The sequence below is a fragment of the Mirounga angustirostris genome, unplaced genomic scaffold, assembly GCF_029215605.1.
Source record: "Mirounga angustirostris isolate CCGP_5_RB_7025 unplaced genomic scaffold, mMirAng1.0.hap1 SCAF_5, whole genome shotgun sequence".
Lineage (NCBI taxonomy): Eukaryota > Metazoa > Chordata > Mammalia > Carnivora > Phocidae > Mirounga > Mirounga angustirostris.
The window spans coordinates 64,313,090-64,328,142 of NW_026991713.1; the positions used below are offsets into that span (position 1 = coordinate 64,313,090).

At 42.8% G+C, this 15,053-nt stretch overlaps 2 protein-coding genes across 2 annotated transcripts; both read right to left on the reverse strand.

Annotated features, from left to right (window-relative positions):
- Positions 1 to 2,342: 2,342 nt before the first annotated feature.
- Positions 2,343 to 3,337, reverse strand: LOC135364289 (olfactory receptor 11A1-like). The gene is given in 2 exon segments (XM_064590278.1): positions 2,343 to 3,004; positions 3,007 to 3,337. Coding segments are annotated over 2 exon segments (993 nt in total).
- A 6,580-nt stretch (positions 3,338 to 9,917) lies between these two features.
- Positions 9,918 to 11,809, reverse strand: LOC123839559 (ubiquinol-cytochrome c reductase complex assembly factor 6-like). The gene is made up of 2 exons (XM_064590279.1): positions 11,736 to 11,809; positions 9,918 to 10,149 (listed from the first exon to the last, which is right to left on the reverse strand). Exons 1-2 carry the CDS (start codon positions 11,807 to 11,809, stop codon positions 9,924 to 9,926), a joined length of 300 nt encoding a protein of 99 aa, XP_064446349.1. The 3' UTR covers positions 9,918 to 9,923.
- Positions 11,810 to 15,053: the final 3,244 nt, after the last annotated feature.

Genomic DNA, 15,053 nt, shown 5'->3' on the forward strand with positions numbered 1-15,053 from the left:
TGAGATCATGGCCTGAGCCGAAACCAAGAATCAGATGCTCAACCATCTGAGCCATCCAGGCACCCTTAACTGACACATTTTAATACAATCCATTAAAAAACCAATCTACTTCCTTTTATTAGGAACATAAACATGTGGTCCCAGTGGAGGAATCTGGGAAAGGTTTCTGGAACCCTTCCTTTCTCCTTTGCTTCTCCTTCTTTCCTTTTTTTTTAAGATTTTATTTATTCATTTGAGAGAGAGAGAGAGAGAGAGCACCAGTTTGGGGGAGGGACAAGCAGACTCCCCGCTGAGCAAGGATTATGACTCTGGGATCATGACCTGAGTGGAAGGCAGCCGCTTAACCGACTGAGCCACCCAGGTGCCCCTTTCTTCCCTGTCTTACCTCTTCCACTTGCAGCTTTTACTTTCCCTTTCATTATCCCTCTGCTTCCCCTGTCTTGTCATTTCCCTGTTCCCTGTCCCCCTCCCCTTTCCCTCCTCTTCTTCTTTTCTACTTTCCTTCTCTAACTCTCTCCCCTGGGGTTTCTCCTCTATTTAGGTCCAGTTTTCCTATGACCTGCCATCCTCCCAGTGTTGTCTCAGTCCTTTCATGCCAGGGGTCGAGAAGGAGAAGCTGTGGCTCATGTTTATATGCAGCGAGTTTCCACTCAGGGGAAGGGCTGACCCTCAGCGATAGGACTGAAGGGAGAGGGTGTCTCCTGACTTTCTTGAGGAAAAGGAGGGTGAGGGAGGATGTTAATGTTTGTTAAAATGTGTCATAGACCAATCAAAGCACAGAGATAGAGGACTTTATTATATATACTTCATTTAATTTTCTTAAGATTTATTTATTCATCTATTTATTTATTTGAGCAAGAGAGAGAGAGAGAATGAGCAGGGGAAGGGGCGGAGGGAGAGGGAGACAGTAAACCAAGCAGACTTCTGCTGAGTGCGGAGCCCCACAGGCGGCTTGATCTCAAGACTGAGATCATGACCTGAGCTGAAACCAAGCCACTGAGGCACTCCCAGACAGGGAAGTTTTCTATTTGTTTTTTCTTGCTCTATATTTCTACCCTACCCAGACAGGGCCAGCTAACCCAGGTTTTCTACTTTCCTTCAGATCTTCTCTGGCCCTTTCTGTATATCTGTCTATCTGATTTCCATCACTCAGGGTTACATCTCTTTACATCCATGAGGAACTGTGTCTCCCCCCAACCTTTTTTTGGTCAATTTTCCTATTATCTTTGTCACCCCTGGTAGCCATGCCCTCTCGCTACACTGAGAATCATCTGTGACATATGTTACATGTAGATCCCTGGGCCCCATTTTTAGAGGTTCTGATTTTGTAGGTCTGATGAAGAGCCTAGAAATCCTCATTTGTAAACAGTTACTCTAGATCTTTCTGGTACAGGCAACCTTGAGACATGTTGACATATTTCCAATAAAAAAAATTTGAAATGTTTTTGTGTCATTTTTAAAAGACTTCAGGGGTGCCTAGGTGGCTCAGTCAGTTGGGCATCGACTCTTGGTTTTGGCTCAGGTCATGATCTCAGGATCCTGAGATCAAGCTCCTGGTTGGGCTCCGTGCTCAGTGCAGAGTCTTCTTGGGATTCTCTCCCTCACCCCTTTGCCCCTCCCCCTGCTTGTGCTCTCTCTCTCTCAAATAAATAAAATCTTACAAAAAAGAAAAAGATTTAAAAGATTTTCTGTTAGAGGCCAAATTTCAGAATTCTCTCATTGGGTTTAATTTATTTCCTTCTCATTTAATCTCTTACCTTTCCCCTACTTCCTACTTGTCTGACATCAACAACAGGAGGACTAATGGGAACTCCCAGAGCAGTGGTCCAATTGGCCTCCTGGGCTACAAGGCATGAATGGCTGACCCTTCCTCTCCCAAGTGGCTCTTGTGCCATCACCACCTACATCATGACTCTACATACTTTATGTCCAAGTCTGTCTCTGTGTTTCTGAGATTTCATTTGAAGCATGTCATGAGATCTTATCTTAATTCTGGTCCTTATTACCATCTCCCTACCCCTCCTTTCTCTATCTGCCAACCTTAATCTTGTCATCTTAGATTAATAATCTGCAAATGTTCCCCCCTTGAGTTGTGCTCTCCTTCCTCTGGCATTCTTTTCCGTATTCATTCATTCATTCATTCATCCATCCATTTTTCTCAACTAATATTTGTGGAGTGTCTATAATATTTAGGCCCTGTACCAGGCATAAGATTTTGAACCCTACCCCATTCCAGCTGGAAAAATGAAGTTGCCTCATTTTGTCAGACAGCTGTTTTCAATCCCACAGTATTTATCTTTTCATCACAGCGGTCTCTAGTCCTCTAGACTTTGAGAAAGGGGTTAAGCTGGAATCCAGGAACAAGTCAATAGCTGCCCTATCCCTCTCAGTGGAGTATGTCTTGGGGTAAGCTGTCCCCAGAGCCTATGAAGGGCCCCCTTTACCTCTTGGTTCTTGAGGCTGTAGATGATGGGGTTGACCATAGGGGTGAATACAGTGGAGAGGACAGAGAAGGCCTTTCGGAGCAAGGGGGCCATGTGGTCTGTTGGGGCTACATAGACCACAATGAGGGTGCCATAAAACATCCCGACCACACTGAGGTGGGGGGAACAGGTGGAGAAGGCTTTCTGCCGCCCATGGCTTGAAGGTATTTGCAGCACCGTCCTCAAGAGGGAGGCATAGGATGCCACACTCAACAGGAAGGGGGCCAGCATCAGAAAGCCTGAGATGCTCACTCTGGCTCCCCACATGACCCCCACATCTCCACAGAACAGTCCTACAACTGGAGCAAATTCACGGAAGTAGTGGTCTATCTCCCTGCGGCCAGGGCAGAGGGGCAGAGGGGCTGCCAGGGCCAGAGTGAAGGCAGAGAAGGAAAAGCCGCTGATCCAGGCTCCAGCAGCCAGGCAGCCACACAACCAGGTGCTCATCAGGGCAGGGTAGTGAAGGGGGAGGCAGATGGCCAGATAAGGGTCATAGGACATAGCAGATAGTAGGAGGCAGCTAGTGAGGCAAATGTGTAGAACTGGACCAGACAGCTGACCAGTGCGAAGGTTCCCCTCCCTTCCAGGAAGCTCCACAGCAGCTGAGGCATGATGTTGGAGGTATAGCCAATCTCCAGCAAGGAGGGGTGGCAGAGGAAGAAATACATGGGTGTGTGGAGTGCCCGACTGGCGGCCACAGCCAGCATGATGAGGGTGTTGCCCCCAACTGTTACCATATAAATGGCCAAAAAGAAGGTGAAGGGGAGAAAGCCCAGGTGTTGCAACTGCCCAAAGCTGACCAGGATCAGCCAGGTGGTCTGGTTTTCGCTGTTACCACTGGACTGCTTCCTCATCTAGATCAGGGCCCAAGAGAAGAGAGGAAGGTAACTTTAACCAAGATCCTATTAGGACTGCACACTATGCTTGGCTTATTCACTTATTCATCACAGCAAGCATTAAAGTTAGGCCTTATTGTCTCCTGTATACAGAGGAAAAACAGACCCGGTGAGATTAAGTCAGTTATTCAAGGCGATTATGATGGAGTCATGCTGTGAACCCACATTTGCTTGACTCCAAAGCTCCTGCAATAGTCTACTCTCTTACAGTGCTTTCCCAAATCCTTCCTGAGTGACAGAGATATCGGTGTCAGAGAGCAGCACAGGACTCTTCCAATCATCAGTGAGCAATTTACTGACAATCTTGGCTGAATATCAACAGCAGAACCACACCTGGTGAGCTCCTCTGGGGGGTGGTGGGAGGACTGCCCATCCCCATCCCTTAGTGGGCGGTGGTCCGACTCTGAGGTCATGCACATTCCTGAAGCAGCCACTCACCTCACGCTATTTTCTCTTTCTTTTTTTTTTTTTAAAGATTTTATTTATTTATTTGAGAGAGAGAGAATGAGAGACAGAGAGCATGAGAGGGAGGAGGGTCAGAGGGAGAAGCAGACTCCCCGCTGAGCAGGGAGCCCGATGCGGGACTCGATCCCGGGACTCCAGGATCATGACCTGAGCCGAAGGCAGTCGCCCAACCAACTGAGCCACCCAGGCGCCCCTATTTTCTCTTTCTAAGAAAATGAGGGTTGGACATTTTGATGAGCAATCTATATCATTTATTCCACAAGAAGTACAATATAGAAAGATCTGAATTAACTCAGATACCACTTCTCTAGGAATCCATTCCTCTTCCTTGGACAAGTGGCCTGGTGACCATTGGTAAAGCCATTTTTAAACTATGCTCAGTCTCTAATCAGTTTGTTGGAAGCTGAGAATACTTTTTTTTTCTTGGTTCTCCTGCCCTATATTCTCTATGCTGGTCATTTTATCTCACCTAATATGGATTATTTAGACATTTTTACCCTGTTACAGGATTCTTTCTCTGAATCATTACAATACTATGCTAACACCAAACACAAAGGAAGACCTTGATAAGTACTTGTGGAATGAATTAATAAATGAGTGAATTAGTTACAATAATTGTCCAATGGGAAATTGCCACAGAAAAATTGCAGCATCTGACAATTAATGCTTGGGCGAGGGAAAGAGGCATTGAAATGATTGCTAACATGGAGAAGGAATCTCTGAGTCTTCCTCTAACTGAGGGAATATTGGAATTCTGTCACTCAGTTTGAGATGGAATTCTGTCACTCATGATTAAGGTTGGAAATGGAAGTCAAGTACCTGTGTGTGTGTGTGTATGTATGGTAGGGGGAATAAAACAGAAAGTCCAGCATGATAGAGAGTTTTCTCATCTTTGAAGTTAAGAAAGATGACATTCTGCATTAGCAAATTGTAGCGAGAACACAGGGTTATTGTGTTCCTTCCCTGGTCCTACATTTTCCTCTGATTTTGGGCTTCCATCATGCAGACACCATTTGGTCACATGCGGGATACAGACATAGAGGGAACAGAATACTTTCATATGTATTTGATATATATTTTATCTTTTTGTATACTAGTGACTTTTTTTTTTTTTTTTTTAGAGAGCGAGAGATGGGGGGAGAGACAGCGGGAGAGGGAGAGAGAGAATCTTTTTTTTTTTTTTAAGATTTTTATTTATTTATTTGAGATAGAGAGAATGAGAGAGACAGAGAGCACATGAGAGGGGGGAGGGTCAGAGGGAGAAGCAGGCTCCCTGCCGAGCAGAGAGCCCGATGCGGGACTCGATCCAGGGACTCCAGGATCATGACCTGAGCCGAAGGCAGTCGCTTAACCAACTGAGCCACCCAGGCGCCCCGGGAGAGAGAGAATCTTAAGCAGACTTCCTACTGTATGTGGAGCCCGACCTGGGCTTGATCTCAAGACCCTGAGATCATGACCTGAGCTGAAATCAAGAGTTGGACGCTTAACACACTGGGCCACCCGGGTGCCCTTACTAGTGACTTCTTAAAGAGCCAGAAAGAGGGTGCTTGGGTGGCTCAGTTGGTTAAGCGACTGCCTTCGGCTTGGGTCATGATCCTGGAGTCCCGGGATCGAGTCCCGCATCGGGCTCCCTGCTCAGCGGGGAGTCTGCTTCTCCCTCTGACCCTCCCCCCTCTCATGTGCTCTCTCTCATTCTCTCTCTCTCAAATAAATAAATAAAATCTTTAAAAAAAAAAAAGAGCCAGAAAGAGACTTGATTTGAGAATGGAATAGACTCCAGGTTTAGCAGAAAGATGGAACAAGGGAAGAAGCTAGTAAAACTAACCAAACCAACCAACCAACCAACCAGACAACTGACCCAAAGCTTCTTAAGTCCTCTCAAGTCTCTGAGTCAATGCTTATGATAGGAAAATTACTGTTGCCCTTGTTAACCAGTGAATTTGACCTTGATCCCTGGTAAAATTCTTAAATAGATGCTTTATAAGAACATGTGGAAGTCTCATAAGGAAATATCACCAGGAGCTATATAATGCTAATTATAATGTCAAACCTCACATAATGGCCCTTATTGGTAGTATTAATAATTTAGTAGATCAGGAGAAAGGAGTAGAAAAAGGACATAATTTTGATAAAGCTTCATAGAAAAGATGATGACTGTGAGCTTAAAGATAACACTTTTAGTTTGGCTACTATAGACCAAAATTATTCATTAATGATTCTGAAAATCTGGAGAAACATGTCTAGTGAAAAGGAGAAGGCTTTGTCTTCTTGTCTTCTTCACCTGTTTTGGCAGTGAGCTCGATAAAGAGTAAATATGCATGGCTCTCATCAAACTTCAGATGATATGAAACAAAGAGAGGAAATCAATATTATAAGTGATAGAATTATAATCCAAAATAATCTTTTCTTTGGAATGCTAGACTAAAAACAAGATGAAATGTAACAGGGGCACCTGTAAAATCTGCTTGTAGGCTTTAACTATCAGTTGAAAAGTAGCCATCTATGTGAACATGATTTGAGATTTTTATTGACTATTATGAGTTAAGACTTTGGAACTGTGAAGTATGAGGAACATATGAAGAATGTGGACATGTTTACTCTGGAAATGACAAAACAATGGGAGACTATGATAGCTATTTTCAAGTATTGGAAGGATTCTTCCTGCCCTCCCCCCCAGGACTTATTTATTTTTATAGCTGGAAGTTTGTACCTTTTGACCACCTTCATCCAATTCCTTCCTCCCTCCCCCTACCTCCCCTCACCCCACCCAGAAGGATTCTTATGAAGAGACTATAGTTAGCCCATAGGTGATCAGAGGGCACAACATGGACCAAGTGGTGGTGGTGGTGGTGGAAAACCCATACGCACCTACCTGTGCTGGTTTCAAAGAGGTGATTTTTATGGGGCTGACTATTGTTATTTATAGCATGATTTTTGGGTATTAAAATAAAATAAGGCTCACTGGACAAGGTCAGAGGGGAGGAAATGAACTTTCTTCCTAGAGGCCCTAGAAGTTGGCAAATAATGGGTCCCTTCTTTGAAACCTACTGGAACAAACATTAGACATTTTAAAAATATCACAAGCTCTCTTCCAAATTTGTTTAGGCTGGGTCAGAGGTGGTTCTCTCCATTGGCAGAAAGTAGTGTTGAGCCAGATGAACCCTAGATACTCAGATTCAGTGGAAAGGGAGCCTGATCTGCTGTGGGCTTTGAGTCAACTCCTTCTTTCCTGGTTGTCTTACCTCCAGACTAAATTCTTCTACCGGCTGCCAGCTCTGTGGATTTTCTGCTTTTCTCTTATGGAGGCTCCATGTTATTGGCTTCTCCTTACTCCAGGGTGCTCACAGAAGACTGTTGTCCTTATCCTCTATGTGCTTCTATAGACACTACTGCCTTTTCTGAGAGCAGGGTAGCCTCCTTCCCTTATGGGGGTTGAGGAAGAGCTTCCTTGGGGAGGAGATGTAGCTTGGGGCCACCTGCAGCAGCTGCATCTAGGTTTTGGTTCCAGGGGAATGTTCTGGTCCACCAGGGACCACATCCAGGTGTTTCACTCAAATCTAATGACCTCTTTCTTATGAGATAGGAAAAGACTGGAAAGACATAAGGATAGCCACAATTAAGAACATTTATCTAATATTTTATAACTCACAAAGCAAATATTAACTTATTTAGTGAGTATCTGATGCTCAGAATGAACCCCAAGGTGAAATGTGAGTATGCTGTGATTTGTTCCTGTACCATTGGGATGGATTATCTAGAATTTGACTTCTAATGGCTAGATTAGCAGTCTTTCTATTGTGGCATGATTTAGGACCTGGGGTCCTGCTTTAATCTCTTAGCAGGGAAGAGGCAGGAGGAAACTGCTATATAATTCTGTAGATAATTTGTTCTGTTAGTTTGATAATTTAGCATCACGGATTAATATAAAACCAGGTCAGGTGCCATCAAGGTAGGAGTGCCAGATACTAAATGCAGCTGAATGACAAATGTGAAGAAGGAACCCTGTTGCAGAAATACAGCACCGAATTCCTTCCACATGAGGCCAGGAAAAGAACAGCACAGGGTCATGGCAGGAGCTGGGTCTTTCCAGTAACAGTCTAGGATGGCCCTTCCTGGAAGAAACTGGACCAGTGTCTTACCTGACAGGTGAAAGGCAGAGTGGAAAAACTCGGATGAGGAAAAGGTGACCTGCAAGGAATTAATTAGTATATTCTCTTTGAGGGAGTAGTTGAGAATAAAATATGTCTGCCCATGGGTTGTGTAAAGAGCCTGAGGGATATGTCAGGTGAGAAAGAGAAGAATAAGAGCCTTTCTACCTAGAAATAAACCTAGTGTTTATTGACTTAGAATTTATGATAATTGTAATAAAAATATCCAACGTGTACTTAAAATTTATTTTAATTTCAGCTCTTTTTCTGAAGTGTTATCTGTGAATTTAAAGTGGAAATAAAGGATCTATATGCTGTTTTCTAGGTATCAGATTAAGATTTTGTATAAAAATGTGTCATAACATTAATTCAAGAAATAATTACCGAGTATTTATGACCCGTCAGGCACTGTTCTAGACTCTGGTATACAGCAATGAACAACAACAACAAAATTGGTTTGTAGAGTTATCTATTTACTACTTTCAGTTACCCATGCCTTGATGATGAGTTCATATTACCTGATAAGACAGCCCCTTCACCCAGAGCCAGCTCTCTGGAATGCAGAAATCCTGCCTGGTGAAAAATTCACCTTCATAGGACAAGATACTTTTTTTTTTTTTTAAGTTTGTTTGTTTGTTTATTTATGTAATCTCTATACCCAACATGGGGCTTGAACTCACGACCCCGAGTTGGCTCCACAAACTGAGGCAGCCATGTACCCCTAGGACAAGATTCTTGTATCTTTCATCCCAACTCACTGATACAAACATCAATTATGAATGGAAAGGATATAGGGAAGAGGATGTGGTAAAACCAGATAGCAAAATAACTCTACTGAAAGAGACTATTCATTGAATAGTCTGTATGTGCTAGGCTCTCTGATCAGAGTTTTACAAAACTATCTCCCTGAAGCCTCATAAGAATCATGGGAGGTAATTATTATCATTATCTACAGTTTATATGTATCAGGCAACCACAACCCAGAGAGGTCATGTACGCTGTGCAGGATCATGAAGTTAGTAAGTGGGAGAGCCAGAATTCAATACTGACATTTCATAGTGTTGCCTTTGGATAACTGAAGAGATGGGTAAATATAAGAAAAAGAAGAAAACCGTGATGGGTTGGCCTGGAAATATGATTAAGCTAGTCCATAAAAGCTATCTTCAGATGCTTGCTATCTCCTGATTGGAAGTATTGTGGAACAGACACACAGTCTGTACACAGATGTACAGACATACATAAAATGTACCTAATTTGGATCCTGTTGATTGCCCAAATTTCATCCTGGAAAAAATGTAAAATGAGTATTATCAAACAATGGCCTCAGTCATTAACAAACAAAGTCTCAATAAAGCACTCTTAAAATACCTCACTGTGAGCAGTGAGACCTCCTGGTGAACCCTGCAGGATAAACTTGTTGCACAATGTGTTTGCAGATAATTACATGAACTAGTATTCTCAGTAAGGCTGTTAGTTAATCCAATAAAATGTTGGAGGATATTTAATAAAGATAAAGTTTGGTTTTGGAATAACTGATCATCCTGCATCATACTTCCTGAAGGTAAGTAGATAGGCCAGTTGTCTTTCAAGACAGTTGGATCATGGCATTAAAAACATGAGAAGAACACACACACATTAAAACAACTCCATTATTTAAAAATATATTTCCTTCTAGTTTTTATGTGTTTTCCTTCCTAGTTTTATGCTTTTTTTTACATAGTTGTAACTATGATCACATATATAACTTTAATCCTAATATTTCACCTAACACTTTATTGTAATCATTGAATATATCCCTTTTTAAAAATATTCATGTAGGGGCACCTGGGTGGCTCAGTTGGTTAAGCATCTGACTTTTTTTTAAAAATATATATTTAATACTTATAATATTATTCACAGAGTTCTTGGCTGAATGAAGCATTTTGAGGTTTCTATTGTTGAGAAATTTGAGGTTCATGTTGTCTCTTTTTCAGCCCCAAAAGCTCCCTTTTGAGTTCTCCAGGCTTTGGTGGAATTTCAGGTATTGTCAGGTCCGGCTGGTAGTACCCGCGCACAGCTTCGGCCCCGGCGCACGTGGTCAGGAGGCTGGCAGCGAACGTTTTCAGGGAGGTGGCCCAGGACACGCCCGCGGGCACGGTTGGGGGGCGCAGAATGCACCTGCGTTCCGCCGGGTGTCAGAGGGCGAGCCGCATCTGACTCTTGATTATGGCTCACGGCATAATCTCCGGATCGTGAAATCGAGCCCCGTGTTGGGCTCTGCAGTGGGCATGGAGCCTGCTTGGGATTCTCTTTCTCTCCCTCTGCCCCTGCCCCTCGCTTGCACACACACACTCTCTCTCTCTCAAAAAATAAATAAATAAATAAATAAATAAATAAATAAATAAATAAATAAATGAAATCATGTAATATTCATTATATAGACGGGGCACAATTTGCCTCTAACCATTTTTTCATTGAAGCTTTGAGTTGGGAGGGACCCTAAACCATATATATTCCAACATTTCGCTAAGAAGGAGGGATATTTATCCTCTTTTTATATATTTCCACTGATAAGAAAACAATATATTTTGGGTATCTCATTTATTCAACAAATATATATTTTGAACCCCATAATGTGTTAGGCATTACTGGATGGTCAAGAAGAGGATCCTTCCTCCTGTAGGGAATTATGGTACAATGAGGATTTGATAACTGCCACAAAAGAGCTATGGAGTTTATTGAACTTGCAGAGAAAGGAGTAAAGGAAGTTAATGGAGTGAGGGGGAATGTGAACTAGCATTTAGAGGGTAGCAAAGAGTTTAGAAAGTTAAAAAGAAGGGTAAGAGTTTTCAGCTTCCACCTATTAAGGAGTGACTGCTACCGGCCTAGCTCTCCTCATGCAAACAATTACGTAATGGACAAAACATGAAATATCTGTTTTCAGCTATTGGAAAACATACAGCACAAAACTATAATCTCTGAGAGAAGAGAAACGATTGAAGTGAGCCCTACCATTACCTTAGCTTTCTGCCTTTACACACTTTTGAGATCTGAGATCTAGGAAGGCAGAGCATGATTATATTGCTGAGTTGAAGAGACAAAAATTAGAGTTTGGGGAGGCAAAGATTGAATTGTGTGGTAGAAGAGGAGGGAGGTATGCAGAGAAAGAATTCTAGAAACCTGTATAAGGATCTGCACAAGACTTGAGCTGAATATTGCTAGGAGCTGTACATTGAGTAACTACTGACATTGGTCCAGAGAGCAGACATTTGAGTTCTGATCAGCCAGAGCGGAGGAATCTCACTGAAAACTGGGAGCATTCCTTAGATATGTCAGAAAGGCCACCTTTTAGGAATAGGGTCGAACTAGCCCAAGAATAAAAGCTAATCTAGACCTGCTATAACAAAGTTTAAAAACTGGGTTTGTAAAGATTAAACTGAGCCTTAAGTATCTTTCTTTTTAAAAATTGTAATATAGTTGACTCACACTGTTACATTAGTTTCAGGTGTGTAACATAGCGATTGGAGGGGCGCCTGGCTGGCTCAGTCAGCAGAGCATCTGACTCTTGATCTCAGGGTTGTGAGTTCGAGTCCCACACTGGGTGTAGAGATCACTTAAATAAATAAAAACTTAAAAACAACAACAAAAAACCCATAGTGATTCAACAAGTCTATACATTATGCCAAGCTCACCACAAGTGTACCTACCATCTGTCACCCTATAATGCTATTACAATACCATTGACTATATTCCCTATGCTGTACCTTTTATCCTGTGACTTATTCATTCCATAACTGGAAGCCTGCCTCTCTCCCTGCCCTTCATCCGCTTTGTCCATTCCCCCACCCCTCTGGCAGCCACCAGTTTGTTCTCTGTATTTATGAGTCTGTTTCTGCTTTTTGTTTATTTGTTTGTTTTTGAATCTCAAGTATCTTAACTGTCTACCAATACCAAGCCCAAACTCTTTTTTCAAAAGATTTATTTTATGTATTTATCTTAGAGAAAGAGACGAAGAGAGAGAGAGAGACACAGAGAGAGAGAGAGAGATGGAGAGAGAGAAGGAGCATGAGCAGGGGGAAAGGCAGAGGGAGAAGATCTCAGGCAGACTCTGTGCTGAATGTGGAACCCAATATGGGGCATGATCCCATGACCCTAAGATCATAACCTGAGCCAAAATCAAGATTAAAACGCCTAATCAACTGGGCCACCCAGATGCTTCCCAAGCCAAAACTCTTTAAAGAAAGACAACAAAATTGAGACCCTCAACAACATAACATCCACAATATCCAGCATCCAGTAGAACAATTAGTGGAAATTCAAAGAAGCAGGGAAATGTGAGCACTAGGCAAAGAAAAATGAGGCAATAAAAGATACCAGCAATACTGCAGAAAAGGAAACCCAGACCCTCCTTCCCCCATGGAGACAAGGATTTAACAACAATATAGGAACCAATTGTCTTTGTGAGAAATCCAGAAACCAGGTAAGAGACGCCTGGATGGGCACCTTCCTGTTAGGAGTTCCGTTTCTCTCTTCTGCTTCAGCTACTAAATGGCTGCCTTCTCCACCACTCAACAAAATGACAAATCTGAAACAACATAAACAGGGGAAGTCTAGTGCTTTACTTCATTAGAACATGGCAGACCCAATGGGATGGGAGACCCTGCTACTTCCAGGTTCAGTGAGTATGTAAAATATCCTGCTTCGGGCCTGGGTGGCTCAGTCGGTTAAACGTCTGCCTTAGGCTCAGGTCGTGATACCAGGGTCCTGGGATCGCGTCCCATGTCGGGCTCCCTGCTCAGCGGGGAGCCTGCTTCTCCCTCTCCCTCTGCCCCTTCCCCCCTGCTTGTGCGTTCTCTGTGTCAAGTAAATAAATAAAATAAAATAAAATATTCTGCTTCAACTCTCCTGCTGGTGACTCCATGAGACTAGCTTGCAGCTTCTATTCTAGCCGGAGACAGAGCTGCCTTGAGTCTGGGTACAATGACATCAACCTGCTTTCCTAGTGGCTATGAAGAAATGTATCTTCGACTAACTGATTTCTTATATTTGAGGAAGAATGGTGGATGTCCGTAGGGATCAACATTTGTTGTTTTGTGAAATTTGAAAGTTTGTGTTATTCCAGTGTATTCCTGAAAGTGGGCATGAACTGTTAATGTCCAATCTTTTGAGACGAGTGGACCCCAAACATGGGTCAACAAGAAATAAATACATTTTTGGTTTGAGTGGCAAAGGCTATTCTCTGTAAAAAAAAAAAAAGGGGGGGGGTTTCAGGAGAGAGAGAATAGATAATAGAGAGAGGTTCTTACATCCCAGCCAAACACAATGAAGCCCCAGCAGGAAAACTCTTGGCATTCTCTCACTAGAACTCTTCTCAGCATGGCATGGCATGGCTGGTCTGATTGGGAGGAAACCCTCAATTCCTGACTCCTTCCTTGGGAAACAAAGGAGTGGAATGTACATCCAATGTGCTGATTTTTTGGGGCTCTGCTAAGGGACTGATTTCTGGCTTGCCTTAATCTAAGCACTGATAGGAGTAGGATGTCAGGTTGGGGGCCTTTGAAAACAAAGGCATTCAACATGGCTTGGTCAGGCACCAGAGTTTGCAGTACCATAGAAAGACACTAGGTGGAACTCCAGTACCGCAACTTTCTATACCCCCAGCGAGACTGGCTATTGCAGACAGACACAAGCAGATCTTGAGTAGTTAACTCAAATGTCTACCAGCAAGTAAATAAATAAATATATTGTGGTATAGTCATACAATGGAAAACTACTAAGTAATAAAAAAGAATGAATCATGTTTCCACACAGTAGCATTGATGAATATAAAAGATACTATACTGGGTGAAGGAAGTCAGGCACAAAACATGATTTCATTAGTGTGAATTTCTAGAACAGGCAAAACTTGTTTATAGTTACAGAAATAGGATCAAAGCTTACCTGGTACCAAGGAGGAGGCACTGACTGCTCAGGGATATGGGGAAAGCTTTTGTAGTGATGGAAATGTTCTGAATCGTGTATATATTTATCAAACCTTAGCAAACTGTACACTTAAAATACGTGCATTTAATTATATGTAAATTTTCCCTCAACAAAGGCATGTAAAAATCTAAGTTAAATTCAACCTGAGTAGAGGAAAGGTTGAATTGTCAGAGCTCCCACTGTTGTCAACTCAGAAGTGGTAAGAGTTTCTTTAAGAATAAAAATCATGTTACTGTTTCCACAGGCTCCCTAATCCAGCCTTGCTGAAGGGTGAATGCCACAGGATTCCTGACCTTTCTGTGTCTGCCCTGTTTCCAACTGCCTGTTACTACATTCTGCTCATCTTTTGAAATCTCTTTTGGGTTTTGATGTCTCCTTCTTACCTATCTACTTCTCACCCGATTTGGACATCCTGGTACAGATTTCCCAATGCCTGTCACATACCCTGGAGGTTGCTCTTGTTTTCAGACTGGCCTGGTATCTCTTCTATCATTCTGATTCTGACATACATTCAGCACAGTTTGGTTCTTTGTAATAAAAACATTCACCTGTATACTCCATCCACCCTCAAGGGGACAGTTTCTTCTTCTTCTTTTTTTTTTTTTTTTTTTAAAGATTTTATTTATTTATTTGACAGAGAGAGACACAGTGAGAGAGGGAATACAAATAGGGGGAGTGGGAGAGGGAGAAGCAGGCTTCCCGCTGAGCAGGGAGCCCGACGTGGGGTTCGATCCCAGGACGCTGGGATCATGACCTGAGCCGAAGGCAGACGCTTAATGACTGAGCCACCCAGGCGCCCCAAGGGTTAGTTTCTTCTTGAATAGAGTTGGAAAGTGGGAGTTTTATCTTACGTTCCTCTAGGGCTGTGTTTTTGGGAGTTATTTCTCAGCTGAAAGTGCTGATTTCTACTATTTCCACCTTTTAAAAAAATTTTGTTTATTTATTTGAGAGAGACAGAGAGAATGACAAAGATAGCGAGAGAGAGAGCAGGAGAGGGGAGGAGAGGGAGAAGCAGGCTCCCCGCTGAGCAGGGAGCCTGATGCAGGACTTGATCCCAGGACCCCAGGATCATGACCTGAGCTGAAGGCAGACACTTAACC

Bases quoted from the DNA above. Each gene is read 5' to 3' on its own strand.
- LOC123839559 (XM_064590279.1), bottom strand. From the start codon at position 11,809: ATGGACAAAGCGGATGAAGGGCAGGGAGAGAGGCAGGCTTCCAGTTAT. The intron at 10,150-11,735 runs GTACAGCATAGG...GGCGGAACGCAG, and splicing joins AATAAGTCACAGGATAAAAG to GTGCATTCTGCGCCCCCCAA.